This window comes from Lactuca serriola, chromosome 3 (genome assembly GCF_051521515.1).
Source record: "Lactuca serriola cultivar US96UC23 chromosome 3, Lser_US96UC23_V15, whole genome shotgun sequence".
NCBI lineage: Eukaryota > Viridiplantae > Streptophyta > Magnoliopsida > Asterales > Asteraceae > Lactuca > Lactuca serriola.
In genome coordinates, this window is record NC_136410.1 from 59,681,061 (window position 1) to 59,695,231 (window position 14,171).

The following is a 14,171-nucleotide window of genomic DNA, read 5'->3' on the forward strand; positions in this document are numbered from 1 at the left end:
TAAAAATTATAACAAAGACAAAACTTGAACTACGCCACATACTTGTAGAAAAAATCTGTAATTTAGTCTAAAAAATATTACAAGTTATTTAAAAAAAATAAAAATAAAAAATCAAGTACCAGTTGTCTACAATTCTCATGTGACCTCCACACGATTTGGAACACCATCTTCAGCAAATGTCACAAAACCAAACCCCTGTCACCAGATCTTTTCGTATCCTATATATCAAAACAAAAGAAAATGAATAATAAAGAAAACAAACTAATATAGAAATATCAAACACATGGTCACATACACAGTGCTACATAGAAACAACTAAATAAATGTATGTTGTTAGATGCATTTTATATGCATCTTTTAGCACGATTTTGTCAGTTTTTTTTTTATAAATTGCTAACTATCTCCCTTATATTTCTATAAATTGTGTATTTCATAGTATTTAGAATGACCGTACTATTCAATTTTGTTATGTTTTTCAAGGTAAATCGGAGCATAATGAGAATATAACACCTCGAGATGTGTTCTAGGAAGCATTGGAGCTTGATTGGAGTTGGAACTGAAGAAGGATGTTGATAAATGAATTCAAAATGCTTAAAAGGAAGAATTACGACAGAACCGCGACAAAAAGGAAAAAATGCCATCGCATTTTCAATATCTACGATCGCATTCATGCTTCGAAGTTTCAATTGCCAAAAAAAAATCGATGTGATGATTTATGACCAGAAATACGATCGAATTTCCCATTTCTGCAATCACAATTGTTGTTTCGAGGTTCCAAAAAGTTCAGAAATGGCATTGTACTTCATTAAATTGGTTCGGCACGCACTTTCATAAAAAATGCGATCGCATTTTCTCATATATGCGATCGCAAAAATTGTCAAAATTTTTCTAGACATATAAATAGACCCTTATAACATTCATGTAAACCTAACTTTCGACCAGAGGCGATTTTTAGATGTAGAGAGACGATTTCTGAAGATTCCAACTGCAAACAAAGATCTAAAGAACACGATTCGGTCTGTATTATCCGTTAGTAATATTAATCGATTAGAACTTAATTTCATCTCTGTAATTCGTTTTTAGCCATATCTGACTAAAAACTCTAGATTTCAGTTTTGCAAAAGACTCGACTTTTCATGCAAGTAATCATTAAACACAACTTTTTATTGTATTTACTGTTTAGTTTGATCAGTTTTATGTTTATTTGAACGTTTTATTTGGATTTAATTTATGTTGGTCACTTTAATTGCCATTGAATCATTCTAGTTATCTAATTTGTTTAGATCCGTAATTGTTTTTATTAATCAGTAAAAGTAACAAATATTAGATTAGTTCTGTGTTAGGATTAACTCTAATATAAACTTATCATACAAGTCTTTACACTTCAAAACTTGTGAGAAGTATTGGACTTTACTAGAAATTTTACATTATGGCTAATGCTACTTTTCTAAATTAATTAAAAGTTTATTTAGTTAATTCAGTAAAAAGTAAGGTTCAATTTAAAGAGCTTGTTTTGGTTAAATATTTTAGCAAAAGAAAATTGTTAGCTTATTAATGATTTTCGGTACTAGTTTAAACAACACACAATTTAAACAATCATGTTGAAAGTTATTTGCAAAATTAATAGTCACCGCGAAACTAAAATTGTTTTTACCTTCTGAATTTTAATCAAGTATTTTAATTGTGTTTTCAACGAAATTAAGACGTTTGTTTTAGTGTTTCGATTTCCACACCACACGAAATCCAAAATTTGTAATTCAGAAAAAAAAGCCCTAATCTTAAGCTTCGATTTGAGGTCGAGATTCGGTTTGTAGTGAGCGACCATATTTTGACCTATGGAAACCATTTGTTGATGAAGAAGAGAATGATCGATGAGAGTCAGCGAGGATACACAGAAGTGAAGAAATTACGTGAAGACAAATGATAGTAGCAAAGAGGTCATATGGCGGTGATAAATGGTGGGAAACGAAAGCACACAGGCAACGAAGACGTTGTTGACAAAGTCCTGATCGGTGCTATTTGATTGGGAGAAGCGGAGGCAACTAGAGGTGGAGTCGATGGAGGAAAAATGTGATGGAGAATATGTATGGAGAAATGTAAAGAAACACAACAGATGGAAGCAATCGATTTAGGAAAAGGACGTGAGGTGAATAGGCGGTAGAGGGACCAAATAAAAAGATTATGGGGGACTGAAAATGGAATAAAGTGAAAGTTGTGTGACCAAAATCAGAAATGATAGAAAGAAGGAACGAAAATTGACAAAAGCTGAAAAATATGTAGCTAGAAGCAGGTAGTTGGTAACGTATAGCAGGTAGCTGGTAGCGGGAAGTTGTAGCTTTTATTTGTTATATAAATGTTTGGCAAAAGTAGCTGGAAGTTTTTGAAATATATAAATTACATAAAAAGACAATTGATTAAAAATAAATAAATATATAAATATATTTTTAAGGTAATTATGGAAATTGATTTCAAAAGCTCAGGAGCGTTTTGTTGAACGCTACATGAAGTAGCTTTTAGAATCGGAACGTTTTGTTAAAACTAAAAGCTAAATGCTCGTACTACCAAACGAAGTTTTTTGTTTAAATTAGAGCGTTTTATCAAAAGCTAAAGGGCGTGTTTGGCAAAAGTAGCTGTTAGCTGGAAGTGGGTAGCGGTTAGCTGGTAGCGTGTAGCTGGTAGCTGGAAGCTATAACTTTTATTTGTTATATGAATGTTTGACAAAAGTAGCTGGAAGTTTTTGAAATATATAAAATTACATAAAAGGACAATTGATTAAAAATAAAAAATATATATAAATATATTTTTAAGGGTAATTATGGAAATTGATTTCAAAAGCTCCGGAGCGTTTTGTTAAAAGCTACATGAAGTAGCTTTTAGAATCGGAGCGTTTTGTTAAAACTAAAAGCTAAACGTTCGTACTGCCAAACGAAACTTTTGCTTAAACTATAGCGTTTTGTTAAAAGCTAAAAGCTAGAAGCTCCCAAACGCTTTCAAAAGCTCCGTGCCAAACACGCCCAAAAGCTAGAAGCTTCCAAATGTTTCCAAAAGCTCCGTGTCAAACACGCAAAGGTTAACTCCTAGAAGTATTATACTATTCCTTAAAATTGTTCCACAAAAAAAATAAGCCAAATATTCTACCGAGTGTTCTTGATGCCTTTTGAATTATTCAATAACATGACAATATTTGGAAACGTAGTATATCAATATAACCATATTTTCAGCATCTATCACAAAATGAACGACTTACTCCATAAAAGAATTCATAAACTCATAAAAAATAACTTTCTGTTGTAACATGAAAAAAGTGCTTGTCTTAAAGCTTGCGCATTCCCTAAAATCCTCAAAGCTCGCAAAGTTTTGAATATTTTCGCCGAGTTTAAAAAAACTATATCATAATATTAATCAAGATAATACATAGATTTTTTATTTGGAAGTTGAATAGTTAAGTAAATAGTCTTTGTTGGGCTTTTTAATAAGCCCTCATAGGTTACACTTACATTAGTACATTACAGATTACATTCCAACCAATTTTAGTGCACCATATTTGGTTTACATTTTTAAGATATATTTATCTTAGCTAATTTTGAGATATTTTAAAAATCACAAAATATACTATTCTCATAAAAAATAAATAAATAAATAATCACAACCGTAGAACTTTGACTATTTTTAGGAGATTTATGACCAAAAGAGCCTTTCTGGGAATACTTTGAGCATTTTCAAACATTTATAAACTTCATTTTCTACAAGGTTAAAGGGAGTGGCGGATCCAGCCCGAAAGTCAAGTGGGGTGCACGGTTGACCATTGACCAATCCGTTGACCGTTGACCATCCCGAAATAGTCTGGTTACCCCAAAATCGATTTCGAAAACATCCGTTATGATTACCTGGGATTGCATAAACGAGTATATTTCATGTTGAAGTGAAGCAACTCTTTACTTTAACCGTTTTAGCATATACAGGAGGAAAGGAGAGACAATCAAATTGTTTACTTAACTTGTTCTACTTAAGGCTAACTATTAAGGTTCCTACCAACCCATATCCTACATTTATCATTTCAAACTCATTTAACACAAATCAATCGGTCGAGAGTATCAAATCAAAGAAAAATTAGTTCACAAAGCAAAAACTAGTTCATAAATCAAAATATCAAAAGCAGAATAAACATTTTTCAGTTTAAAAATGGAACTCAACATCAAATTTAAAAATATCAAACCCATTTCTGAAAATTGAACACAAAATCAGGGGAATAAATTTACAACTTTCCGAAGACTATGGTGGGTCGTGTGTGGCGGCGGATGGTGTCGGTCAACCGGTGGTGAGCGTGACCAACGTCAGGACTCAGTCCGTCAAGCCTCCACGGTGCTGCAATGGCATTGTTCAGCTGTGCTAAGTTTCTGACGACTGTGGGTTGTGGATTTGGAGGGCTAATTTAATATCTATTTCTAGTTCTTGTTAATTGGTATGCTAGGTCAAATTCAAAAGAAAAAAACAGGAGAGAAGAATCAGAAGAGAGAAGTGAAATGTTGGAAGTGGGGACCAATTTTTTCTCAGTGGGAACCAATGGTTAAATTAAACTTTGTTTTTATTTTTTTATATATATTCCTGGTGGGTCTCATTTTTAAGTGGGGGCCATGCACCCCACTCCTTCTGAACTAAATCCGCCACTGCATGCCATATAAACATAACATAATGCTAAGGTATGTTAAGGAGTGGTATTGTGTTATTTGATTTAAAAAAACAATAAAAAAAACCACACACCTTCTCTTTATCTTTCTCCTCTCTCCTCATGCCGGTGAACGAGCAACCTCACATTGGCTCAAACCCTTAGCATATGTTAAGGGATGGTGTTGTTGCATGCTACATGTTGGGGAGGAGTTTGACGCATGCTATTCATCGAAGCCTAAACTAAGAAGGTGTTTGGGATTGTTTTCAAATGATTTTTTGACTTTTGAGCTTTTCAAAAAAACAAAAAATTCAAAAAAATGTAGTTTTGGACATTAGGAGGCCTACATAAATATTTTTACATGTTTTTCAATATTTTATTCTCAATATTTAATCATGTGCATTAATAGTGAGAAATAAGAAGTAGATTTTTTGTTTTAATCCAAAACCTGAATAACGTATTTCTAAAATACAACAATATAAATACTTTAAAGACCATAAATTATTTTTCGATTCTTAGGAATACCATATTTGAGTTTTAGATGTTGCGCGTGTTTGACACGGAGCGTTTAAGAGCTTCTAGCGTTTGACAAAATACTCTGTTTTGAATAGAATGCATTGTTTGGCACTACAAGCTTCTAGCGTGTAGTTTAAACAAAATGCTCCAAAATCCAAATTCTACTTCATGTAGCGTTTAACTAAACACTACAAGCTACAAGCTACCCGCTACCCGCTAGTTTTGCCAAACACGCCCTAAATATTGTAATAAAAAATAAGTTTGTGTTTGTGGCTTACGTCACACATATATTAATTATTTTCAACCTATTTAACTTGTTGAGTTTGGACATTTACTTTTAGGGGTCTTCATTTGGATGGATCAGTTCGATGCGATCCAATATAGTGAATCGAAATTAATTTCGGTTTTCAAAACATAGATCAAAATAGTCCAAACTAGATTCAAATCCGATTCGATCCAATCAAATTACAATTCAGTTGGATCAGTTTTTATAATTTGGTTTTTAAAAATCAGAATATTTTTAAAATTACATATAATTAGAATATTATCCAACTTTATAAAAGAAAAAAAACAAATAACTTAGTTGTGTTTTAAAGTTTATAAACAACTACTCAAAAAGTATATTAAAGTTTAATATTTTATAGATAAAATATATTAAGAGAAAATAAATATTAAGATTTTTTTAGGTGAAACTTTTTTGAATTTATTTGAAAAATAATAAAATAATAAATAATGATAGATATATACTATAAATAAATAAATAATAATTTGTTATTAGGGTTTTTTAAACTACTCAGTTTTATTTTATAAAGGAGGTGATGTTGCCAAAAAAAATTATGCTTCCACTGAAAAAAAAATTAAAGATTTACAATTATGCCCCTGTTCATTTAAAAAAGAGCAACCTTATCTGTGTTTCAAAAAAGGCACACCAGTTCTTACCACTCCCATCATCCGATGTTAATTTTGTTGTTCTATTGATATTATAAAAAAGTATAAACCAAAATCATTGCAGGCATGTTCTATGGATATGGTATATGGATTTAAAGGGCAACAAATTAGTAATGGAAAACAAAAAATGGATAGGCAGATAGCTACAGTGGCCAGCAAACTGGCATTTCATCCGGTCGAGGTTACAATCAATCTGTTCTCGACACCGTCTCCGTGTTTAAAAAAATTGGTGCCAATATGGGTGTTTTATCCGGTCTGCTCATGGCATTATTAATAACAAAATTAGAATTTAGAGCACATCATTCATCGTCTCGCTTCTTTTCGTTAAGGTCTTCTGGTGGTTTACTTGGCCCGAGCTATTCAATTTTTTATTGGTTACTTCTTTTTGTAGTTTTCCATGACGATTTCATAACATACCCAGAAAATAAATTAAAGAAATTGAAGGAGAAAAACATGAATAGAATCAAGAACATTGAACAATACCATTTGGGTGATTGAGGTAAGAGATTAACCCAGCGGGAGAGCAATTTTATCTCAAAAGACTTGAACCCATTTTAGATTGTTGGCTCAAATTATTAGAACTCATCGCCATGGACGAGCTCAAGTGAGCTTCCCTAATATATGAATTTGTACTATCGATCTATGCTTGCCTGACTTGTACTCTGTCTCGGATAATAAGGTGATTGCAATTGAGGATTCAAAGAGAAACAATAATCAAATTAGGTTTAAGATCCACCTCTGTTTGTAGATCTTGATAACTTTGAGAAACCAAATTGTAATTCAACCCATCATTTACATCTCTGGGATTTTCAATATCATTAACGAAACTCTAAAGAACAGAGGAGCCGACTGAAACATGGGCTCACATTGTTGGATAAAGCCCTCTCACTCTCTGCTATGTTTCTGTACACGAAAAAAATAAAAAAACAAACCCAGCTGCTGGATTTATATCACACGGAGAGAAAAGAAGAAAAGAAGGTTTTTTTTGGACAATTTATGTGATATCAACACCTGACGTTCTTCTGATGGTGTTCACCGCTTCAAGTTTCACTCAAAGCTCAAAATAAGAAGCCCCACCACCATGACCCACCATGGCTCCATTGATTAAAGCTTCTAATGAGTGTACTACACTCATTTGAATTGAATATGTTGCAAACCATGTGCACCATCAGCTTCCGGCTACTACATGTACCGATGTTGGCGGCTGAAAAAGAATCGACCGAACCAGCACCAAATGAGGAGGAAGAATTGCATGTTTGTTATGCGTGGTTTGGAGTCTTTACTTTTCAGATGTGTGGGTTTTTTGATAAAAAATTTTAGTAATTAAGGGCATAATTGTCAATCTATATAGATTTTCAGTGGAGAGATCAATAATTACCGTGACAATATCAACTCCCATTTTATAGATCAATAATTCGGTTTTGTTGAAAACCAATCCGAAAATTCAAACCAAATAGACCAATCCAAAATTTTCAATTTTTCAATTTGATTTTATCCAAATAATGAGCAAACCCTATTTTCAAGGAATATTTTTAAACAAACACTTTCAATATTGTTACTAAAATTTCATCGGTTTATTGTGTACATATTGGGGAAACATAAATTTTGTTATATAAATTGGTAAAATATCTAAATTATTATTATTAAATAAGTAATAAGTTTATTTATAAGTTAATAAAAATAGAAAGTAAAGAAAACTGGCTAATTTATTTTTATTATAATATTATTTATATTTTTTCTACCGACTAAGTATAATATCTGATCTATTATTTATATGTGTATAGTTATTCGATGTATTTATCATTTTTTTTGACAATAAAATCAATTGTTCATCACGTGTATACAAGATATAACATTATTCGATGTATTTATCATTTTTTTGACACTAAAATTATTTGTTCATCACGTGTATACAAGATATAACAGGTGGCTATAGATTATTAGTCGTTGTTTATTTTTTTTCTCAGATTTTTGTTATGTAATATTTAAAATTTTAGAAAAAAGACAAAAATTTGTTCGAATTTTATTTTTCTTATAATATTATTATATGTTTTTTTTACAATCAATGATGGACTAACACAGTTGGTAGTCTGTCTCTTAGATTAGAGAATTCGAGTTCTAATCGAGACGTTTGATGAGTGTGTCTCTTAGATTAGAGAATTCGCGTTCTAATCCGGACGTTTGATGAGTGTGTGATACTAACTTTTAACCACTGACCCCGCCATTCAAAAAAATGATATTAGTTTTATGGAAAATAATATATATATATATATATATATATATATATATATATATATATATATATATATATATATATATATTAAATTTGTGGGTTTATGATTAAAAACAAGAATAAAAAAATTGTTGAAAATTTATTTGGAATTTTTTAATAATTTTATTCATATTATTATATTATAAAAAAAATTATTGTTTTTTTATTATCTTAATTTTTAATAAAGTTAGTAATAAAAATATTATTAAATTATAAAGCAATACCGATTAGTTTATAAATAATTAAATTAAAAAATTAGTCAAATAATAATTATATCGATTATCTAAAAAGTAAGACCATAACGAAATATGATAATATATAAGGATTAGTTTGGTATGTATACAATAGTACCTTTCTACCTTTAGAAAAGTCCTTTTGAAACAGCTTTTTCCCAAGAAGAAAATGATATTTTTAAAAGTTTTTTAAAAACAACTTTTGGAAGACAACACTTTTTAAAAACAACTTTTAGGTTTTGCTCCTTCAAAAACTAAAATAAAAAATGACTTTTACAAAAAAGACTTTTAAGGTTAAAAAGCAATCCCAAACACTCGTAAAAACGAATAAAAGGGTCCTATGATTTGCAACTTCTTCATTTTGGATGGACGTTTGTTATTCCAGTTAATCAACTGTCAATTGAGCCCTCTAATATTGTTAACTTTCTAATAATATTTACTAAACCTGTAATCGAATAGGACAATTGTTTCATTTCATCATATTATTTCAAAAGAAATGAGCAGAACATAAATAAAAGGAGTACAAAAGCGACACATGTTTATAACCAAACCATGGTCTTATTCCAAAGTCGCCATATATAAAAACACCATAAAAGAATGCAAATAACGCCAGAAATGCTACGAATCAGAAAATTTTAGAGAATTTGTTTGTTCATCATGAATCTTCATTTCTCAGAATAACTACATACCGTGTGGTTCTTGATTCCTGAAATCTTAATCTGCTCTGGATTGACCAGCACGTGAAGACAATATGATCCCCACAATCAGACCATATAAAGCCAGGGCTTCAGCAAAGATCAGAATAAGAATCATCCCCACAAAAAGCTTTGGCTGCTGTGCATTTGCTCTGCAATCCATAACAAAAACAAGATTAATACCCTCTTGCTACTTCACTTCATGTATCTCTTAATCCTACATTACATGATCCCTATTCATTAACACATAGATAGTATTTCTTGACTTTATCATTTTCTTCTTGGCAACAAACATGCATAAATATGTTATTATAGCAGGAACACAGATCAATATTGGGTGGGAAAATGGAAACAATACCTAACACCGGCATCACCAACAATTCCAATGGCCATTCCGGCTGAAAGACCAGCAAGACCACAAGCCAAACCAGAGGAAAGGTGTGCATAGCCATCAAAAAGATAATAAGACTTGGCCTTAGGGTTGATTCCGGTACTGATAATGACAGCGATAATCAAACCATAGATACCGAGCACACCAGCCATAACAACTGGAACAATGGACTTCATCACCAGCTCAGGCCTCATCACTCCCATCGATGCCACACCTACACCACTCTTCGCTGTCCCATACGCAGCCCCCATACCTACACAAACAATCCGATCAAAAAACAGAAATCCAGATCCGTAATTCTTACATCGGGAAACAAACGTAGAACCAAGCGATTAAAACACACCATTCACGGCATCCATAAACGAAAAACGACTCGGAGAATTAAAACGATTATCAATAAAATAAACTACGATTCAATGAGGTAATTCACAGCTTAAGTAATGAAAATACCGGATTTCAGATCTAAATGTTGTAACGAGAACAAAAGATGAAATTGATGAGGTTAGGGTCAATGACATACAGGAGAAGACGAGGGCAGCAGCGGCGCCGAGAAATCCAAAGAAAGGGGCGGTTTCATCACCACTGAATGAATCGGAACCCATTGTTGATCGGAATTGGGAGTGAAATTGATCGAATTTGGATCAGAGAAGTGCAGACAGAGTTGAATCTCTTTGCCTCGATCTCTAATCTCAACGTGTTAGATCGTTTTATGCGTTGTTCCTCTCACGTTCCAACACTTGTCTTTACATTGAGATCACGTCGATTGGATCTATAAATTTTTTTCGGAACGATTAATTATTAAATGCAACAATTTTCTGGATAAGTTTTAATTTTTTTTTTAATTATTTTAGAACTATTGGAAATTTAGTTAATATGAAGTTATTTTGTTAAACTACGACGTAAATAAAATATACATGCAAGAAATATATGTACATGAATACTGATTTTATTAGTATACCAATAGAATGTTTGTTAAGAAAATATAGAAAAATATATTTTGTAATATTGATAACATTCATTTTATTATTTAAAAGGGTTCCAAACTTCCAATATAGATTTGAGTAAATGTAAAGGTGATGTCTGGGCTCAAATAGAATACAAACTCGAAATTGTAAAAGATTAAGGACGGCAAATAGTGTCCTAAAACAGAAATTTCCAGGGTATGGATTTATTTTGAGGATACAACAATCAATTCAAGAAGTAATCTTGAATCTGTTGAAAATTTCTATGTTCCCTTCGTCTTCATAAACGAATTTGCAAGAGTTTTTGTGGCATTATATGATTTATGTACCCCTTCACAAATAACTAAAAACAAGTATATATAGGTTTTGATTATGATAGTAGAAAAGTGTCAAAAAACGAAAATAGTTGTCATTATACCTGTCAATTAAGTAATTACGAATTTAATAAAAATAAAAAAAATTAATTTTGTAATTAAAAAAATATATTTAATTATTCAGGAAGACCCCAAATGCCCAATGCCCATCTTGTTCTCTTGATATTAGTCTAATTTGAGTCCAATTAAGATAGTCCAACACCACAACTAATGAGGTTTAGGCTTATAAGGATGTGCTTTTTCTTTATTGCTTCCAATGTGGGACAAGTCCCACAATACAAATTATTAAACAAAGTTCCAACGTATAGCAACCAACATAATATTCGTCAACGGGCGAAAAAACACTCGTAGTGACATGTATTTTACACATGACATAGTGTTTTTCTATATAAGCGTCTTTACGAGTGTGCGAGGTGGGCAACAACACAGAGCCCATGTCGTAGAGGGGGGGGGGGCAAATTTTACAAATGATTAAGTTCGATGTCTAGCAATCGACAATCTAGTAATAAAAAAAAAATCATGTTTTTTTCCCAATTCCAATAGCTCACGTTGCAATTAAAAATTTAAACAACTCACATTTTGAAAAATTGGGCTTAAAATTAAAAATTGCATTTGGGCTAATTTAAAGTTACATCAACATGAACTTAAGTTTGTGTTTTGGAGTCAAATGGTAAAATGGGAAAAGTGATGTTTCATACTTCGTTCATGAATTAAGGATTTTAGTTCAGTATGTTTTAATTCAAAAGTAATTAGATAGGGTTGTGGGGCTTGTTACTACCTTTTCGTGCATATAAAGATTGCCTAAAACGGAGTTGAAACGAAAAAGTTATGACTGATTGAAGCTGGAATGGATTTGGGTGAAAACCGTCCCCATGGAGTGGAGATCAGAGCTCCACGGTGTGGCATGTCGTGGAGTGGAGAAACGTGGCCACAAAGTGGCAGTTAGTCAGTCCCAAGCTCATGATTTTTGTCACAACTAGGAATTTGAAGCCTTGTAAACATTGAACAAAGATAACAAATGTAAACCAACAATGGGAAAGTATATAAGATGCTTATTCATTAACAACAAAATCTCAATCAAACACATCATATATGCATTGCAAATATCCGACAAACTATTGAGAACCAAGAAATCCTTGTTTAAGTCCATTTTGGACTAGGATTTCCTTATTGGGCCCAATGGACCAATAAGCTTCCAATTGGACTATCTTGGGCTTAGAACACTTGAATGGGCTCTAATTGGACCCACTTTCATTTATTTTAACATTTTGGGCCATATTGGGCCTAGAATGAAATAAAACACCTTAATGGATCTCATTGGACCATAAATAACCTAATTAGCCCTAATGGGCCATAAAAATCATTTCTTGATTTATTTTTGGCCAATAGTTATCTAAATTATCTATGATTTGGACTTAGGCATTTAAGGGACCAATTCTTTCCTTTTTCTCTCCAAATCTTGGCCCAAGCCCAAATGAAAGAAAGAGTTGACTTCTCATGGCCACCTCATTTTTGCCTAATGGTTTTCCATGCAACTTATCCCATATCTCCATGCACACATCACCTCAAGACCTCTCTCTTCTCCTCTCTCTTGCTCTCGGCCGAATCCAAACACACACACACACACTTCATTCAAAATTCTCTCAAAGAAACTCTCTCTCCATTCTCTCCAAATTTTCGAGATCTAAGTGGTGTTCAAGGAATTTCTTCCATAAAAATCATCATTCAAGGTAAGTTGGTGCTTAAATCTATGATCTAACTGACTTCTTTCCATCAAAAATCATCTCTTAATCCATTCAAGTTCATGATCTTGCATCTTAGAACCCACCAACTTCGAGATCCATCCAAGGAACTTGATAGGGCCGAAAATAGCACCAAACTTCTCCAAATCTTCTTCAAAACCGATCCACAACTCAAGGTGAGTTTTATACCCCCTTCTTTTCGGTTTTTATGAGTTTTATGGGGGAGAATACAAGAAAATGTGTAGATCTATGTGTAAATGTATGCTATGTGTGATTTGATGCATGTATGTGTGTGATATCATGTGTTTTGTGATGAATATGTTATCAAAAAGTGTGTAAAAACCGAGATCTAAGACATGAGAAAGGAAATAAACATAACTTAAGCTATTTTACGCTAATCAAGTCAAGAAAAATAGTTTATAAGGTTAGGATAAACATACTTGAACATAAAACCCATTTTTGGGCTTAAATTGTCAAAAATACAAACTTGGGGTAAAAATCAACAAGTCACGGTTTCTTGAAGGTTAAAAGGGGCCAAAATAGTTTCCATAAATATTTTCCTGATTTTTAGAAATTTCTAAGGACTTAAAATGTAAATTTTTAACCTAATGGGCTAATTTTGGGCTTTTCGGCCTAATAAGCCCCAAAATGCGAAATTTTACAAGTTGAGGGGCTGGAAATGAAATTTTCTGTAAAGCAGGGAGTAATTAGCATAATAAAATGTTTATAAGTTCAAAAATGCTTTTCATTGTCAAAAAGGACTAAAAATGCAAACTTTTTAGATTTTGTGCCAAAATTGTAAAAGTTGTGAAAAATGGGTCCTTAACCAAGAACCACTATTCTGGAGGGGCTGAAGCTGTCAACTAAATAAACTTTGGGGTAAAATCGTGTTTCCATCAAATAAATCATACAAAAGTGTCAAGAAAAGTGTTTTAAGGGCTAAAAATGAAATTCTTTTATATAAAAGGACCAAAAGTGTTATTTTTATAAAAGGAAGAGTAATGAAAAGGGTCAAACTCTACTTACAAACAATCAAATTAAGATACAAGATCCGCGAATTACCGACGAAAATGGAAAACAAATACACTCTCAATAATACATATCGTTACCAAACGAATTGATTCAGTCTCGAATCAATAACAACACAAAATCGTAAAACCAAAGTAATTCGTTAATCACGCGATAACTACAATGAGTCAACATACAAACTTTGGGCTTGAAAGTTTCAAATCTTGCTTGTTGGGCTTTGCTAGCCCATCAACATGATCTTTGGGCTCAAAGGGATTATGCTTACGTGATATTGGGCCTTCTATGACCCAAATTCCACGTAAAAGGACTTTCAATAGCTATAATGTGTTATTGGGCCCTAATG

General features: G+C 32.3%; 1 protein-coding gene across 1 annotated transcript; it reads right to left on the reverse strand.

Moving 5' to 3' along the window:
• Positions 1–9,083: 9,083 nt before the first annotated feature.
• Positions 9,084–10,456, reverse strand: LOC145092406 (V-type proton ATPase 16 kDa proteolipid subunit). Its single transcript, XM_079030347.1, has 3 exons — positions 10,242–10,456; positions 9,689–9,974; positions 9,084–9,482 (listed from the first exon to the last, which is right to left on the reverse strand). The coding sequence occupies exons 1-3, from the start codon at positions 10,321–10,323 to the stop codon at positions 9,350–9,352; spliced, it is 501 nt and encodes a 166-aa protein (XP_078886473.1). The 5' UTR covers positions 10,324–10,456; the 3' UTR covers positions 9,084–9,349.
• Between the last annotated feature and the right edge of the window lie 3,715 nt (positions 10,457–14,171).